The 12,668-nt window shown below is 35.2% G+C and overlaps 1 protein-coding gene across 19 annotated transcripts; it reads left to right on the plus strand.

Moving 5' to 3' along the window:
• The first annotated feature begins 3,210 nt into the window (after window positions 1-3,210).
• On the plus strand, window positions 3,211-6,944 carry LOC104099013 (uncharacterized). Of its 19 annotated transcripts, none has more exons than XR_011412013.1 (5): window positions 3,628-4,525; window positions 4,616-4,679; window positions 4,835-4,909; window positions 5,401-5,636; window positions 6,331-6,944. XR_011412013.1 is itself a non-coding variant. In XM_070188291.1 (5 exons), the coding sequence occupies exons 4-5, from the start codon at window positions 5,583-5,585 to the stop codon at window positions 6,754-6,756; spliced, it is 480 nt and encodes a 159-aa protein (XP_070044392.1). In that variant the 5' UTR covers window positions 3,629-4,525; window positions 4,616-4,679; window positions 4,810-4,914; window positions 5,401-5,582; the 3' UTR covers window positions 6,757-6,944. The 19 variants fall into 19 exon arrangements, 18 of the variants coding, with proteins under 18 accessions (XP_070044402.1, XP_070044400.1, XP_070044403.1 ...); XM_070188291.1 differs by having other exon boundaries at window positions 3,629-4,525; window positions 4,810-4,914; XM_070188294.1 differs by having other exon boundaries at window positions 3,629-4,525; window positions 4,835-4,914.
• The last annotated feature ends 5,724 nt before the right edge of the window (window positions 6,945-12,668 follow it).

Genomic DNA, 12,668 nt, shown 5'->3' on the forward strand with positions numbered 1-12,668 from the left:
CTTTCCAAAAACCTGTCCGGACTGCGCACACAAATCGAGGAGGGTAAAAATGAAATTTTTAAGACTTAGAGCTCAGATTTGAGTTCTAAAACATAAGATGATCTCTTGGGTCATCACACAACCCTAGTAAAAATCTAGCTACTCATTATGAGATTTGAAGAAAATAAAGATGAAAAGCTAATTAAGCTCATAATGGAAGATTAAATAATAAAATCTAATGTTGAAATACTCAAATAAGCTAAAACTCCCTAAAATAGCAAAGAAAAACGGCTACAACAACTTTTTCTATTCAAAACTTGACTTAATTTTTTGGAACTCGTCTATTTATACAAGGCTGAAAATCTCGGACAAAAATACCCCTCAGGAGGTTTAGCGGCCGCATAATTCCATGTGCGGTCCACATATTTCTTCATCTGGCAGGAACTGGAGTTCTGAGGCCGCACATTTCTGAACTGCGGCCACACATTTCTGGACAGCGGCCGCAAGGCAACACTTCTGCGGTCCACATAATTAGGACTGCGACCGCACAAATCTTGTGCGGTCTGCAATTCACAGAAGTTCCTGGACTTTGTCTTTTTGCACACTCTCTGATCTTCGACTCTTAGCCCAGCTTTGCGACCGCAAAATTCATGTGCGGTTTGCACTTTGCAAAAATGTCTGCTAGATTTTTCCTCTTTGTTTGCGGCCGCAGATGAAAGTTTGCGGTCCGCAATTTCTTCTGCGGCCGCAGAATTCTTTCTGCGGACCGCACATTTGTGCCTGCGCGCCCTTGATTGCCTTGTGCTTCGGATTACTCCTTTGTGAGTCGGATTTTATCCCAGGAGACAACTTCCAGCATTCCTGCAATTTTGCACAATTTTATTAGTTTCGGGAATACAATTCAATGCTTTTAGACAAAAAAACTAAAACTAAAAGGTGCTAATAAGCAGTCAAAATCCCTATTTATCAGTGTCCAACCTGCTAAGTTCATGCACTTGCTACTAAAAATCCAGCAAGGTCATTGTTACGAAATAAATAAAGGATAGAAAGAATTTAATAGGTGTACATAATATATTACTAAAATTTGGCAAACTTGAGCCTAATTTGTGTGAGCACATAATTTTTGTCTGATATAAAAAAAAATTCCTAAATCATTCCAAAATAGCCTTAATTATTTTTGTATAATTTTAGAAATATTTCTATATGTTATTTGATTTGTTTTGCACGTACTTGTGTTTCATGCATTTTAGTAATATTTTAAAATCATAAAAAATGACAAAAAATATCTTATTTTGTAGATCTTAATTGCATTTAGTTGCAATGCATTTCTAAAATATAAAAATCACAAAAATAGATGTAATCTTTCTTATATTTCTTTTACATTTTTGGGGGTTCAACTACTTAGTTAAGGTGTTAATCCACAATTTAATTAGATAACTCATGTAATGGGTAATTTTGCAATACGATAGTTAACTAAATTAGTTAACTATTGAGTTAGAATAAAATTAGATTAATTTTGTAAAATTAGTTCAAATTAGTTTAATACACCAATGGATTAAATTTGAGATCCAAAACAAGAAAAAGAGTTGAGCAAACTTTATTTATGGCCGCTCGACACTAAATTAAGACAATCGCTAGCTTATTAACTTTGATTGTAAGTTATAGTAAAAAACTTATTTCATTAGCTACACAAAAAAAAAAAATGTGCCGACACATTTGATCAACTCTTCAAGTTGCAAAGTAGAGTTTTTAATCTATTCTAATCTACTATTCTTCATTATTTCTCCACCATAAATTATTAAATTTTTAAAAATAAATCAGTTTTCTTATTTAACTCCATTTGATATGCAGGATTTAGTAGACAATTGAAAGCTATTTCAAAGTCGATATCACTTCTTTTTTAATAACTGAAGAAATGGAGAAATGAAATGAAATTTTCATATAACTAAAACCAAAAGCTCAAACTTACGGTGAAATGATCAAGTTTTAATCTCTCTCTCTCTCTCTCTCTCTCTCTCTCTCTCTCTCTCTTCTTTTTTCTTCTAAAGGATTCGTCTTTATATTCCTCTAATCTGAATAAGTGTGACATTTTACTTTTAAGGTCAGGTTGGACCATTTTGAATCAGTTTCCTATTTTATGGATAAAAATTAAAAGGTGTAAAATACCCTTTAAATATTCGTCAAAGAGATGCCCAGTTTTTCATATTACGAATAATGAGTTCCTTAAATTTACTAACACTTACAATTAGCAGGAAAAAAAATTTATGCTTGTTTAATAGAAACTAAAAAATAGCAAAAACTGTAAATAAAAAAAAACTAATTAGAGTAACATGAGTCTTGTGAGCTGTGATTCAATAGAATTACTTTAATCTTTTTATGAGGTGGACCTATTATTTTTGTTCATTACCATTCTTTGATTTTTGTTTTAATAGAAATGTTAGCAGCTTCTTAATTATAAATTTTTATACAAATAGTTTATACACATTGAATAGATAAGGTTAAGGTAAAAGAATAATATATATACACTTTTATACATCATACAATAGTCCATACATGTTGGATAGATAAAAGTGCTCGGGATACAAAATGGACTGTCACTGTATAAAATATATTCAAAATAGACTATCACTATACAAAAAATATGCAATAGACTGTCACTATACAAAATATATACAATAGACTATCACTATATAAAAAATATACAAAATAGACTGTCACTATACAAAATATATACAAAATAGACTGTCACTATATAAAATATATATAAAACAGACTGTCGCTATACAATTTATATACAATAGACTGTCACTATACAAAAAATATACAAAATAGACTGGTACTATATAAAAAATATACAAAATAGACTGGTACTATATAAAAAATATACAAAATAGATATTTTGGGTTATTAAATATAATATATTTTGGCTGAAGAGACATTTCGTGTCAATGAAAAAAAATACGGGTTATTAAAATTTTGAGGGGCTATAGAGGGTCATTTTATCACTAGAGTTGTTGATCCTGCACTTGAACTGGGCCAAACCTTCAAGACGGCCCAGTTGCATAAATTTCGCCCCAAGCTTACTCCCATAGCCGGTCCACACCCCTTTGACCCAGAGACCACCCAAACGACGTCGCTTTAAGGGCCATCTAATCTCCACCGTTCATCAAATTTGATCCAACGGTCTGGAACTAGTCATCCATCCCCTTAAAACTGTCGGATTAGTCCTAACCCCACTCCACAGACCTCTCTTCACCCCCATTTCCCCTCCGCTTTTCTCCGCCACCTGCCGGGAATCGCCTACGGCGGCGGGCCACCTCCAAATCCGCCCAAATCTTCACCAAACAATCTTCGTCCCCTCTTCTTTCAAAGCCCCCTAATCTCGTCTCTCAAATCCCCATACATTTTCCCCATTTTAAGATATGAGTTTTCTCAGAAAGAGTAATTCGCCTTTCTTCGATTTTCCTCTAGTTCGGGTTTGTTGATTTCAAAATTGATATCACTTGACTGTTTTTGTCAAGAGCAGTCGATTGATGATGATTTCGAATTAACCGCATGGCCAGCGGAGTTTCGGCCAAACTTCACTGATTCCCTTGCCGTCCAATTTCGGGCTCCAAGATGGTATTCTTCTCCTCTTCTTCTTTAGTTTTTATTAGTTAGTCAACTGATGATTCACCTAATTAGTTTAGTCAAGTAATCAGTAATTTTCATGTGTTTTCATAATAATTAGATTTTCAAATGTTAACATGATCAAAATAGAAGCTATATGCCTGATAATTAGTTTAGTCGAGTTTTTAAGCTTGTTTTAACTTTTACAGTAATAATTTGTTTAGTGGCTCAAGTTGAATTTGAAAATTAGCTGTTTGTCAACCTTGTGTCCTAGTTTGGTATGGTTTGTGATGGTTTGGTACTTTTGGTCAATATAGTTTGAGGCCTAGGCACTTTGGGTCTAGTCATTGGTAAAAACAGGGAGATGAAGGGGTAATTGGGGAATTTAGCTTGGGGGAATATATTCTGTAACTGATTTAGAAGTTTATAGAAGAGAATAGAAAAGGACTATTTAGCAATAAAGAAAAGAAAGAGGTAGGGGCTGGGACCTTGGGGAGTAAATTACAGAAATTAGGAGGGGTAAAAGAAAAGAGGAATAATCGAAAGATGCTATATATATATATATATATATATATATACACACACACACATATATATATATATATATAAAACAGGGACATTACCCGCTGATGTGGCATGCCTAATTGATCAGCAATTGCCTTTATTTTTTTTCTCCGTTTTTTGAGTTTTCTCTTCTTTTTTCTCATTTACCTTATTCAATGGAGTAATAAATTTCTTCTTTTATAATTTACCGATTAATTTAATTGAGAAACCCAACCGTTTCATTCTTCCTTCATTGGTAGTAATAGCCATTAATTTCTACCAAAACCCTTTCTTCTTCCTCTTTGATGACAACAATTTCAAACGCTAATATCTCATTTTTCTCTCCATGGATAAAAAGAGAGTTCCACTTTTCCTCCATCATCCATGAAGACGGGTACCTTTTTCTTTTTAATTCGATAAAAAATTCTTGCTTCAAATCTGATAGTCTTCACTTTTTGCTCTTTTGATTTATTTATTTTAATAGGAAAACCGATCTTGGCCTGTGTTATCAATACATGCTGTCACAAAAATTTCAAGCTTTCTTGCAGGTTCAATCACAAATTAGAAGAGAAGCATTTTTTTTCCAGTATTTGTAGCAAAAGATCAACCATTGTTATCATTCGTTGGTCTTATATTTAATTCCTTTTTCCTAAACCGTTGTTTATATGCTTTTTGGAGACGGACTTATGTATCGTCCTTTCAGCGGACTTCACAAATCGTGCTTATGGCGCCGGAAGAAGAGAAGACGATTCGCCGTTCTCCTCTTGATTTTCCCATTGTGAGGTTCGGAACACATTAATTTTGGTTAAGTTATTTAACTTTACTTGCAGTTGTGTTCTTCTACCAACAAATTGCAAAGAAATTGCAACGATTTTTCTTTTTTGGAGATAATAGCAGCTATTCGGAGTTGCCGTTTACTTTGCGCTAAGAGTAAAACCTAAATGTAGAAGACAAAAAGATAATTTGTTTAATCTAGACATAGTTTTTGGTTATATTAGTGTGAGTGATTGTTGTTGTTTGAATGATTAAAATCGTGCTAATGTCCTCAAACTGCCATATCCCACCATAATATAGAATTATTCACAATTACAATTTGGTTTATTTTCAATCTTCTTTTTTATCTTTTTTCCCCTAAAGGACACTCCATTTTAATCCTCACATAAATACAGTTATAATTCTAATATTTAATTCCTTTTTCCTATTTAATAACCTTGCATAAGCTTCAGGTTACGAAATAAATTCTCATTTTGTGATTTTACCAATTCACAGCTTTCACCGTCTGTCAGTTTTAGTGGGAATCAGACTATGCCAAAGACGCAATTACTCTGCCTGCAAGTTACAGTAGTACTGGACCTGCATCATATCCCCTCACCTGTTAGCGATGTTGGTTATGGTGGAAATTTTTGATCTGATGTCCGTGGTGGTGGTCAGGGTAGCCCAGCAACTCAAATATGCCTCATGTTACCGTTGAAGAACTCCAAGAACTTTTTGGAAGCATTGGACAAGTAATATGAAATTTTTTTTGGTTATGATTATTGTTTTAGAGTTATTTTTCCATTAGCAAATCATTGTTTTTCTTTAATTCACAACTCCATGATGTTCAATGTGATATTGCTACTTGGAGGATGAAGATAACATGTATCTTTTAATGATAATATAAATATTGCATGAATTCAACCCGGCGAATCGGTGCACAGTTTGGTGTGATGAATGTTAATTTAAGTTTACTCTTCTGTAGTCCTGCTTGAGGTTAGTTTCAGCTAGAATAGAAAGATTTAGTGGTCAAAGTTGGAAGCTGATGAAGGATGATTTTGGCTCGGTTAATGGAGTTTTAATGGAACTGTGTTAAAGATCTTAGTTATATTTTTGTTCGAAAACAGTAATTCTAATATGAAACTTTTAGCTTTAGTGTCGCATCAAGAGAAAATAATCATGACTATGTGTATGAGGAATTGTCTCCAAATTCCGGAAACAATAGCTTCAATTAGAATAAATGCTCAAACTATTTTTAATACTTATTAAGTTGCATTAAATCATGCTAGACCAAATGTTCCAACTCATTCTTCTTCTAATTCTCAATCATCTAAAAGAATTGCGGGAGTAAGAGCACTTAGTGCTTGGGTGGGGTTTAGGGGTTCTCAAGGTTCTAGTAGTAGTGATTTTTCACAACTAAATGAGCTTGAAGTTTATTTGTCGCAGGGAATTGAGGAAGTGAATCCCGACGGTTCCTTTAATCTTTTGGAATGGTGGAAGGACAAAGAAAAATACTTTTCGGTTCTTTCAAGGATGGCCCGAGACATTTTAACTATTCAAGCTTCAACAGTGGCATCAGAGAGCGCTTTCAGTCAAGCAAGACTTCAACTCGGTGATTATAGAGCGTCTATGAGGGAGAGTTTGAAAAAATCAGTACTTTTCAGAGATTGGATCCGGTCGGAAAGAAGAAATTTTGGACTTGCTGAATCACAACCAGATGAAAACAAAGCTTATGAAGAAATGCTAGCTGAACTTGCGGAGGATGTTGCTTCGCCCGGAAGTGGCGATGACCAAGCAACTTTTCCGCCACCACCAACGGAAATTCCTCCGGACCTTGATAGATTTATGAAGTTTGTAAGAGATACCATGTAACTTGTATGAACAAAAATTAGTATGTATTATGTAACTTATATTTTGGCACATCTTCATTAGTTTCTTTTTCTTCTCAATGGTGGTATTAGCACCTTGTTGTGCTCATTCCATAGGGGGATGAAGACTAAGAAAGATATTGTCATATTTTTTAATGTTATAATAAAATTACAAGGCATATCTCTTTACAATATTTTTTTGTCTCGAATATAGCTTTTATATATATATATATATACATTTAATATATATATATGTATATATAGTATAGTATATATATTAAATGTGTATATATATATATATATATATATATACACATTTAATATATATACTATACTATATATACATCTTATATATAGTATATAAGATGTATATATATAGCTTATATACGATAAACTATATATACATCTTATATACTATATATATTCGAATATATATACATCTTAGATATTTATTTTAACATCCTTTTGTCTCTAATATCTATTTATTTATTTATAAAAAATAAAAATAATATAGGGCCCACTTAGCCCGGGACCAAACGGTCTCGGTCCCGGTCCCGGGCTGGTCCTTAGAAAAAGCATATTTAGGACCGGGACCCGTTTGGCCCGTTTAAATTGAGCCCGGAACCATTTGGACCGACCCACTTGCCAGCCCTAAATGGTGCAACGCACATTAAAGGAGATGATGAATGCGTTGTTGATAAGTTCTGGTTTGCCACAGAACTTGTGGGGGGAAGCCATTCTTACGGCTAATCGAATATTAAATCGAGTGCCCCATAGCAAAACACAATCCATTCCATATGAAAAATGGAAAGGAAGGAAGCCCAACTTGAATTATTTTAAAGTGTGGGGGTGTTTGGCAAAAGTGCAAGTTCCTAAACCCAAAAGGGTAAAGATAGGACCGAAAACCGTTGATTGTGTTTTCATAGGATATGCGACAAATAGTAAAGCATATCGATTTCTGGTTCATAAATCAGAAAATCCCGACATTCATAATAATACGGTTATAGAATCAGATAATGCTGAGTTTTTTGAAAATATATATCCGTATAAAAAGGAATGTGAGTCGTTTGGTGAAGGATCTAAACGACCTCGGGAAGAAACAAAAGAAAGTACATGTAATCAGGAGAATCCAAGACGTAGTAAACGTCAAAGAACGTCTACTTCATTTGGACCAGATTTTGTGACTTTCTTATTGGAGAATGAGCCTCAAACATTTAAAGAAGCTATGACTTCTTCGGAATCATTGTTTTGGAAAGAGGCAGTCAATAGTGAAATAGAATCCATATTGAACAACCATACATGGGAATTGGTTGATCTTCCTCCTGGAAATAAACCTTTGGGTTCTAAATGGATTTTTAAGAGAAAAATCAAAGATGATGGCACTATTGATAAATTCAAGGCAAGGCTCGTAGTCAAAGGGTATAGACAACGAGAAGGTCTAGACTACTTTGATACATACTCTCCAGTTACAAGAATTACGTCCATACGGATGTTAGTAGCATTAGCTGCAGTGTATGGTCTTGAAATTCATCAAATGGATGTTAAGACTGCCTTCTTGAATGGAGAGTTGGAGGAAGAAATTTACATGGAACAACCTGAAGGGTTTGTGGTTCCAGGTAAAGAAAAGAAGGTATGTAGACTTGTTAAGTCTCTTTACGGACTAAAACAAGCACCCAAACAATGGCATGCGAAATTTGACCAAACAATGTTGTCAAATGGTTTTAAGATAAATGAATGTGATAAATGTGTGTACATTAAAAATGTTCCAAATCACATAGTCATTGTTTGCCTATATGTGGATGATATGCTGATAATGAGTAATGACATTGCCAACATAAATGCTACTAAGCGTATGCTCAATAGCAAGTTTGATATGAAAGACTTGGGAGTTGCTGATTTAATTCTGGGAATTAAGATCCATAAGACTCCTCAAGGTCTGGCATTGTCACAATCTCATTATATTAAGACAGTACTTGAAAAATTCAAGCACTTGGGCTTTAAAGTTGCAAAGACTCCAATTGACGTGAATCTTGCATTAGCAAAGAACAAAGGCCAAAGCATATCACAATTGGATTATGCTCGTGTGTTGGGATGCTTAATGTATATCATGAATTGTACACGACCAGATATAGCTTGTGCTATAAGTAAACTGAGTCGATATACGAGCAATCCAGGCCAATCTCATTGGATGGCAATGAAACGAGTTTTGGGATATTTAGAACATACCCAGAACTTTGAATTGCACTACAGTAATTTTCCTGCGGTGATTGAGGGATACTGTGATGCAAATTGGATCACCGGTTCAACTGATTCTAAGTCCACGAGTGGATATGTATTCACTATCGGTGGAGGAGCGGTATCTTGGAAGTCGTCCAAACAAACATGTATTGCCCGCTCTACAATGGAGGCTGAATTCATAGCCTTAGATAAAGCCGGTGAAGAAGCTGAATGGCTCCAGAATTTCTTGGAAGACATTCCATTTTGGCCCAAACCGTTGGCACCAATATGCATACATTGTGATAGTCAAGCGGCAATTGAAAGGGCTGGGAGCGTTATGTATAATGGTAAATCTCGTCATATACGACGAAGACATAAAACCGTTAGGCAATTACTCTCTAGAGGAATTATCACGATTGACTATGTAAAGTCAAGTGATAATGTGTCAGATCCACTTACAAAAGGCCTAACTAGAGAGGTAGTTGAGAAATCATCAAGGGGAATGGGGCTATGGCCGAGAACAAGTCATTGTGGCGGTAACTCTACCTAGAAGACTGGAGATCCCAAGATCTAAGTTCAAGGAGATCAAACAAAGTCATTAATGATAGTTCAACATTGTCAAATAAAATTTTAGTCCGTTCTCGTGATGAGACAATGTTCAGTACCAAGGATAAAGCATTAAGGCTTTTTAATGATTTTTAAATTTGATACGGGGTATATCAAATAGTGTATCTACAGGATGACACGTTTAGGAATCACCTATGTAAGTGTGAAGTGTTAGCCGCTTCAAGGAGAACTTTGTAAGGCCAGTTCTCTACGCACTTATGAAACCAGGCGGTGTTCATGGCTGAAACGAACACAACAATGAGAACCAAAGACGGTTAAGGGTTGATTGTGTGACTTATGGTTGTCTAGGTATACACCAAAGATCGACGGTTCAAAGATATCAAATCTACCGATTGACCGAGTATATCCGACATAAGTTTACTACGGAAAGTTCAAAGGGAAACCTATTTATCCAGATGCGATTAATCCTTACTTGTAAATCACACAGTTTTTCCATGCATACTTCCGTGATATAGCCATTCCCCATTCATGTGGGGGATTGTTGAGGTTTTGTTTTTAAGATGAAATATTCTTAAAATGAGGGTGAATGGAAAATGGAGGGAAAATAAAATTTTGAGTAAAATTTTAAGTTTTCCCCTCTTGACAATAAGACATTGTCCCATATTGGAAGAGGAAGACATTTTTGGTGGGTATATATATATATAATTGCTCTTCTTGTAGCTCTTAAAGAGTTAAGAAGAAAGCAAGTCTCGCGCCGTCGTCGTCGCTCGCTTGGCTCGGCTTCGGCTACGGCTACGGCTACGGCTACGGCTTCGGCTTCGGCTTCGGCTTCGGATTCGGATTCGGATTCGGATTCGGATTCGGATTTGGTCAAATGATCGATTGATTGATTAATTTTTTGGACCAAATTTATTTGTTAATAGTAAATATTAATGTAAGATTATCCGCATTTGTAACGGATATTTTTCAATCCGTGTATTGACCATTTGGCAGCCGCCTAATGCTCTTCCCACCATGAATGTGCTTGCTCCACAAACATGAAGTGCTTGCTCCACAAACAAGCTAATGCTTGCTCCACCATGGAGGGTGGACGTTTGGTCTTCTTCAACACTGGCTGCTATATATATGTGCAGCAGATGTTGAAGAAAGACACTCAACACACAACATACAATTCGCTCAACAAATTGGCTATACATTGTACTCCTTCCTCTCAGCATTTCCATACGATTTTCTGAGTTTATACTCCTTCGTTCTGCATTGTTTTTAACTTCAAACAAAGCAACTGTAAGTGTAATTTGCTACCGAACTTTGTGTTCGCTGAAACACTGGGGTTTGAAGTACCGCTACACCAGTGTGTTATTCGTTCTATCCTGGGAGGAAATAATCCATTACCTTGGGTACTAGGAGGGGATTAAATTCCTTGAGGGAAACACTGTGAATTCAGTGGGCTCGAATTTATTATTGTTTTATTACGTTAACTTATATTTTGCAGAATTATTATTTACAAATACAGCAATATTGGCGGGAATAACAGAAGTTGGATAGGAAAATTAAATTGCTAATATGGCAGACTTGAATTGAAGTTACCATTTCAAATGGTAACAGATTCTTTATGAAGCAAGTGTGAATTCGGAAGCGAAAGTGAAGTTAAAGGGACCAACACCATGGCTAATGGCTCAAGTCTTTTCATCCTAAATTTTCTTCTCTTTTTGGTTTGCCTTTGACAAATACGTTAGATGTTCTGGTTTGCCTTTGACGAGCTCTCGATTATTCCGTCTATCTTCAAATTACAGCTGCAAATGTATCCCTTATATGTTTGTGTTTTATTAAACCAACTTATTTGATTGCCATTATTCTGTGCTTCTAAACCAAATGCTTCCAATAGTACAAAGAAGATTAGAATCATTGGCTGTCAACGTGTTGGATTATTTTTTGCGTTTATTTTAGACGAAGCAAATTCACTAGTTCAGTTATAAAAATAGTAGACACTCCCCATTCACTCTGACTACTCACTCACGCCCTCCCCATTTCATTTCATTCCCTATTTCACTCTCCTTTCCTCACTCACACACACATCTCACCTTAGCAAAAGCTGAAACAATTTTCTGGAATTCAAATCTAGATTAAAAAAAAACTCAAAAAACAAGTTCAAAACAAAACCAAAACAGAAACCAAAGGAGGATTTAGAAGCTAGTTCGATTTCTGCTCTTCTACTTCATTGTTTCTGGGATTTCATTGATATTTGAAGCTGTAAAGGAGCTGTTTGGCTGCTGAATTTGTTTTTCTGGACTTGCTGAACTCCATTCCTCTGTTTTGCCTTTATTTGGCTATTTTAGCTTGTTTCAAGTCTAGGTACACATTCTAAATCTGTATTTTCTCCTTGATTCACAATAAAACGTGACTGTGTTTTCAGTTTACTTGCTATTACTTGTTTGAATTTGCTGTCTCGATCCTGCTTTAGCATCACCAGAATGTTTATGAATTCAGATTGCAATGTGTTGATTGTTTAGCATAATCTAATCCTAATTGTTCAATAGAGCTTGATTCGTTAAGATATAAATGATTTCCTCACATGATATTATGTTTTGATTGCCTACTAAACATGAAAATTGTACATTCAATTATAGCAAAAATCAGTGGTTCATTGATCCAATTGTTAATTGTTTGCGAGAGGCATCACAGTTTCATTGCTAAGAAGAATTTCCTGAGGATTTGAGTGTGAAGTAATTTGCCTGTGCAGCCATAAGTGTTTGTGAGTCAAAATTGGTTGCTGAATCAGGGATCCAAAGGCCGGGAAAGACGTAAACCACATGTTTAGTAGTGCCTAATTTCGGAATTGTATAATAATGGTTCATAGATTAGGCTGTTGCCACAAAGCTCATGTTTCCTGATGCAAAACCGAGTATTGTAATAATTGTTTTTTTTTTAAAGAAAATATCTGGCCAATTGTGTGTTATTGTTTTGAAATAATTTGTTGTTATTTCCATTTTTGTGATGAAGTATGAAAGTTGGTTGGATTGTCTTTGGGATGTTGTTTTTCTCAGAAGCATTGGGCCTGGATATCTGGCCCATGCGAAGTTACACCTTCAACTTGGGGTTTTGAAGGCTTTGAAGTTCGTAGCCTCATGTATG

The sequence above is a fragment of the Nicotiana tomentosiformis genome, chromosome 11 (genome assembly GCF_000390325.3).
Source record: "Nicotiana tomentosiformis chromosome 11, ASM39032v3, whole genome shotgun sequence".
NCBI classification, from domain to species: domain Eukaryota; kingdom Viridiplantae; phylum Streptophyta; class Magnoliopsida; order Solanales; family Solanaceae; genus Nicotiana; species Nicotiana tomentosiformis.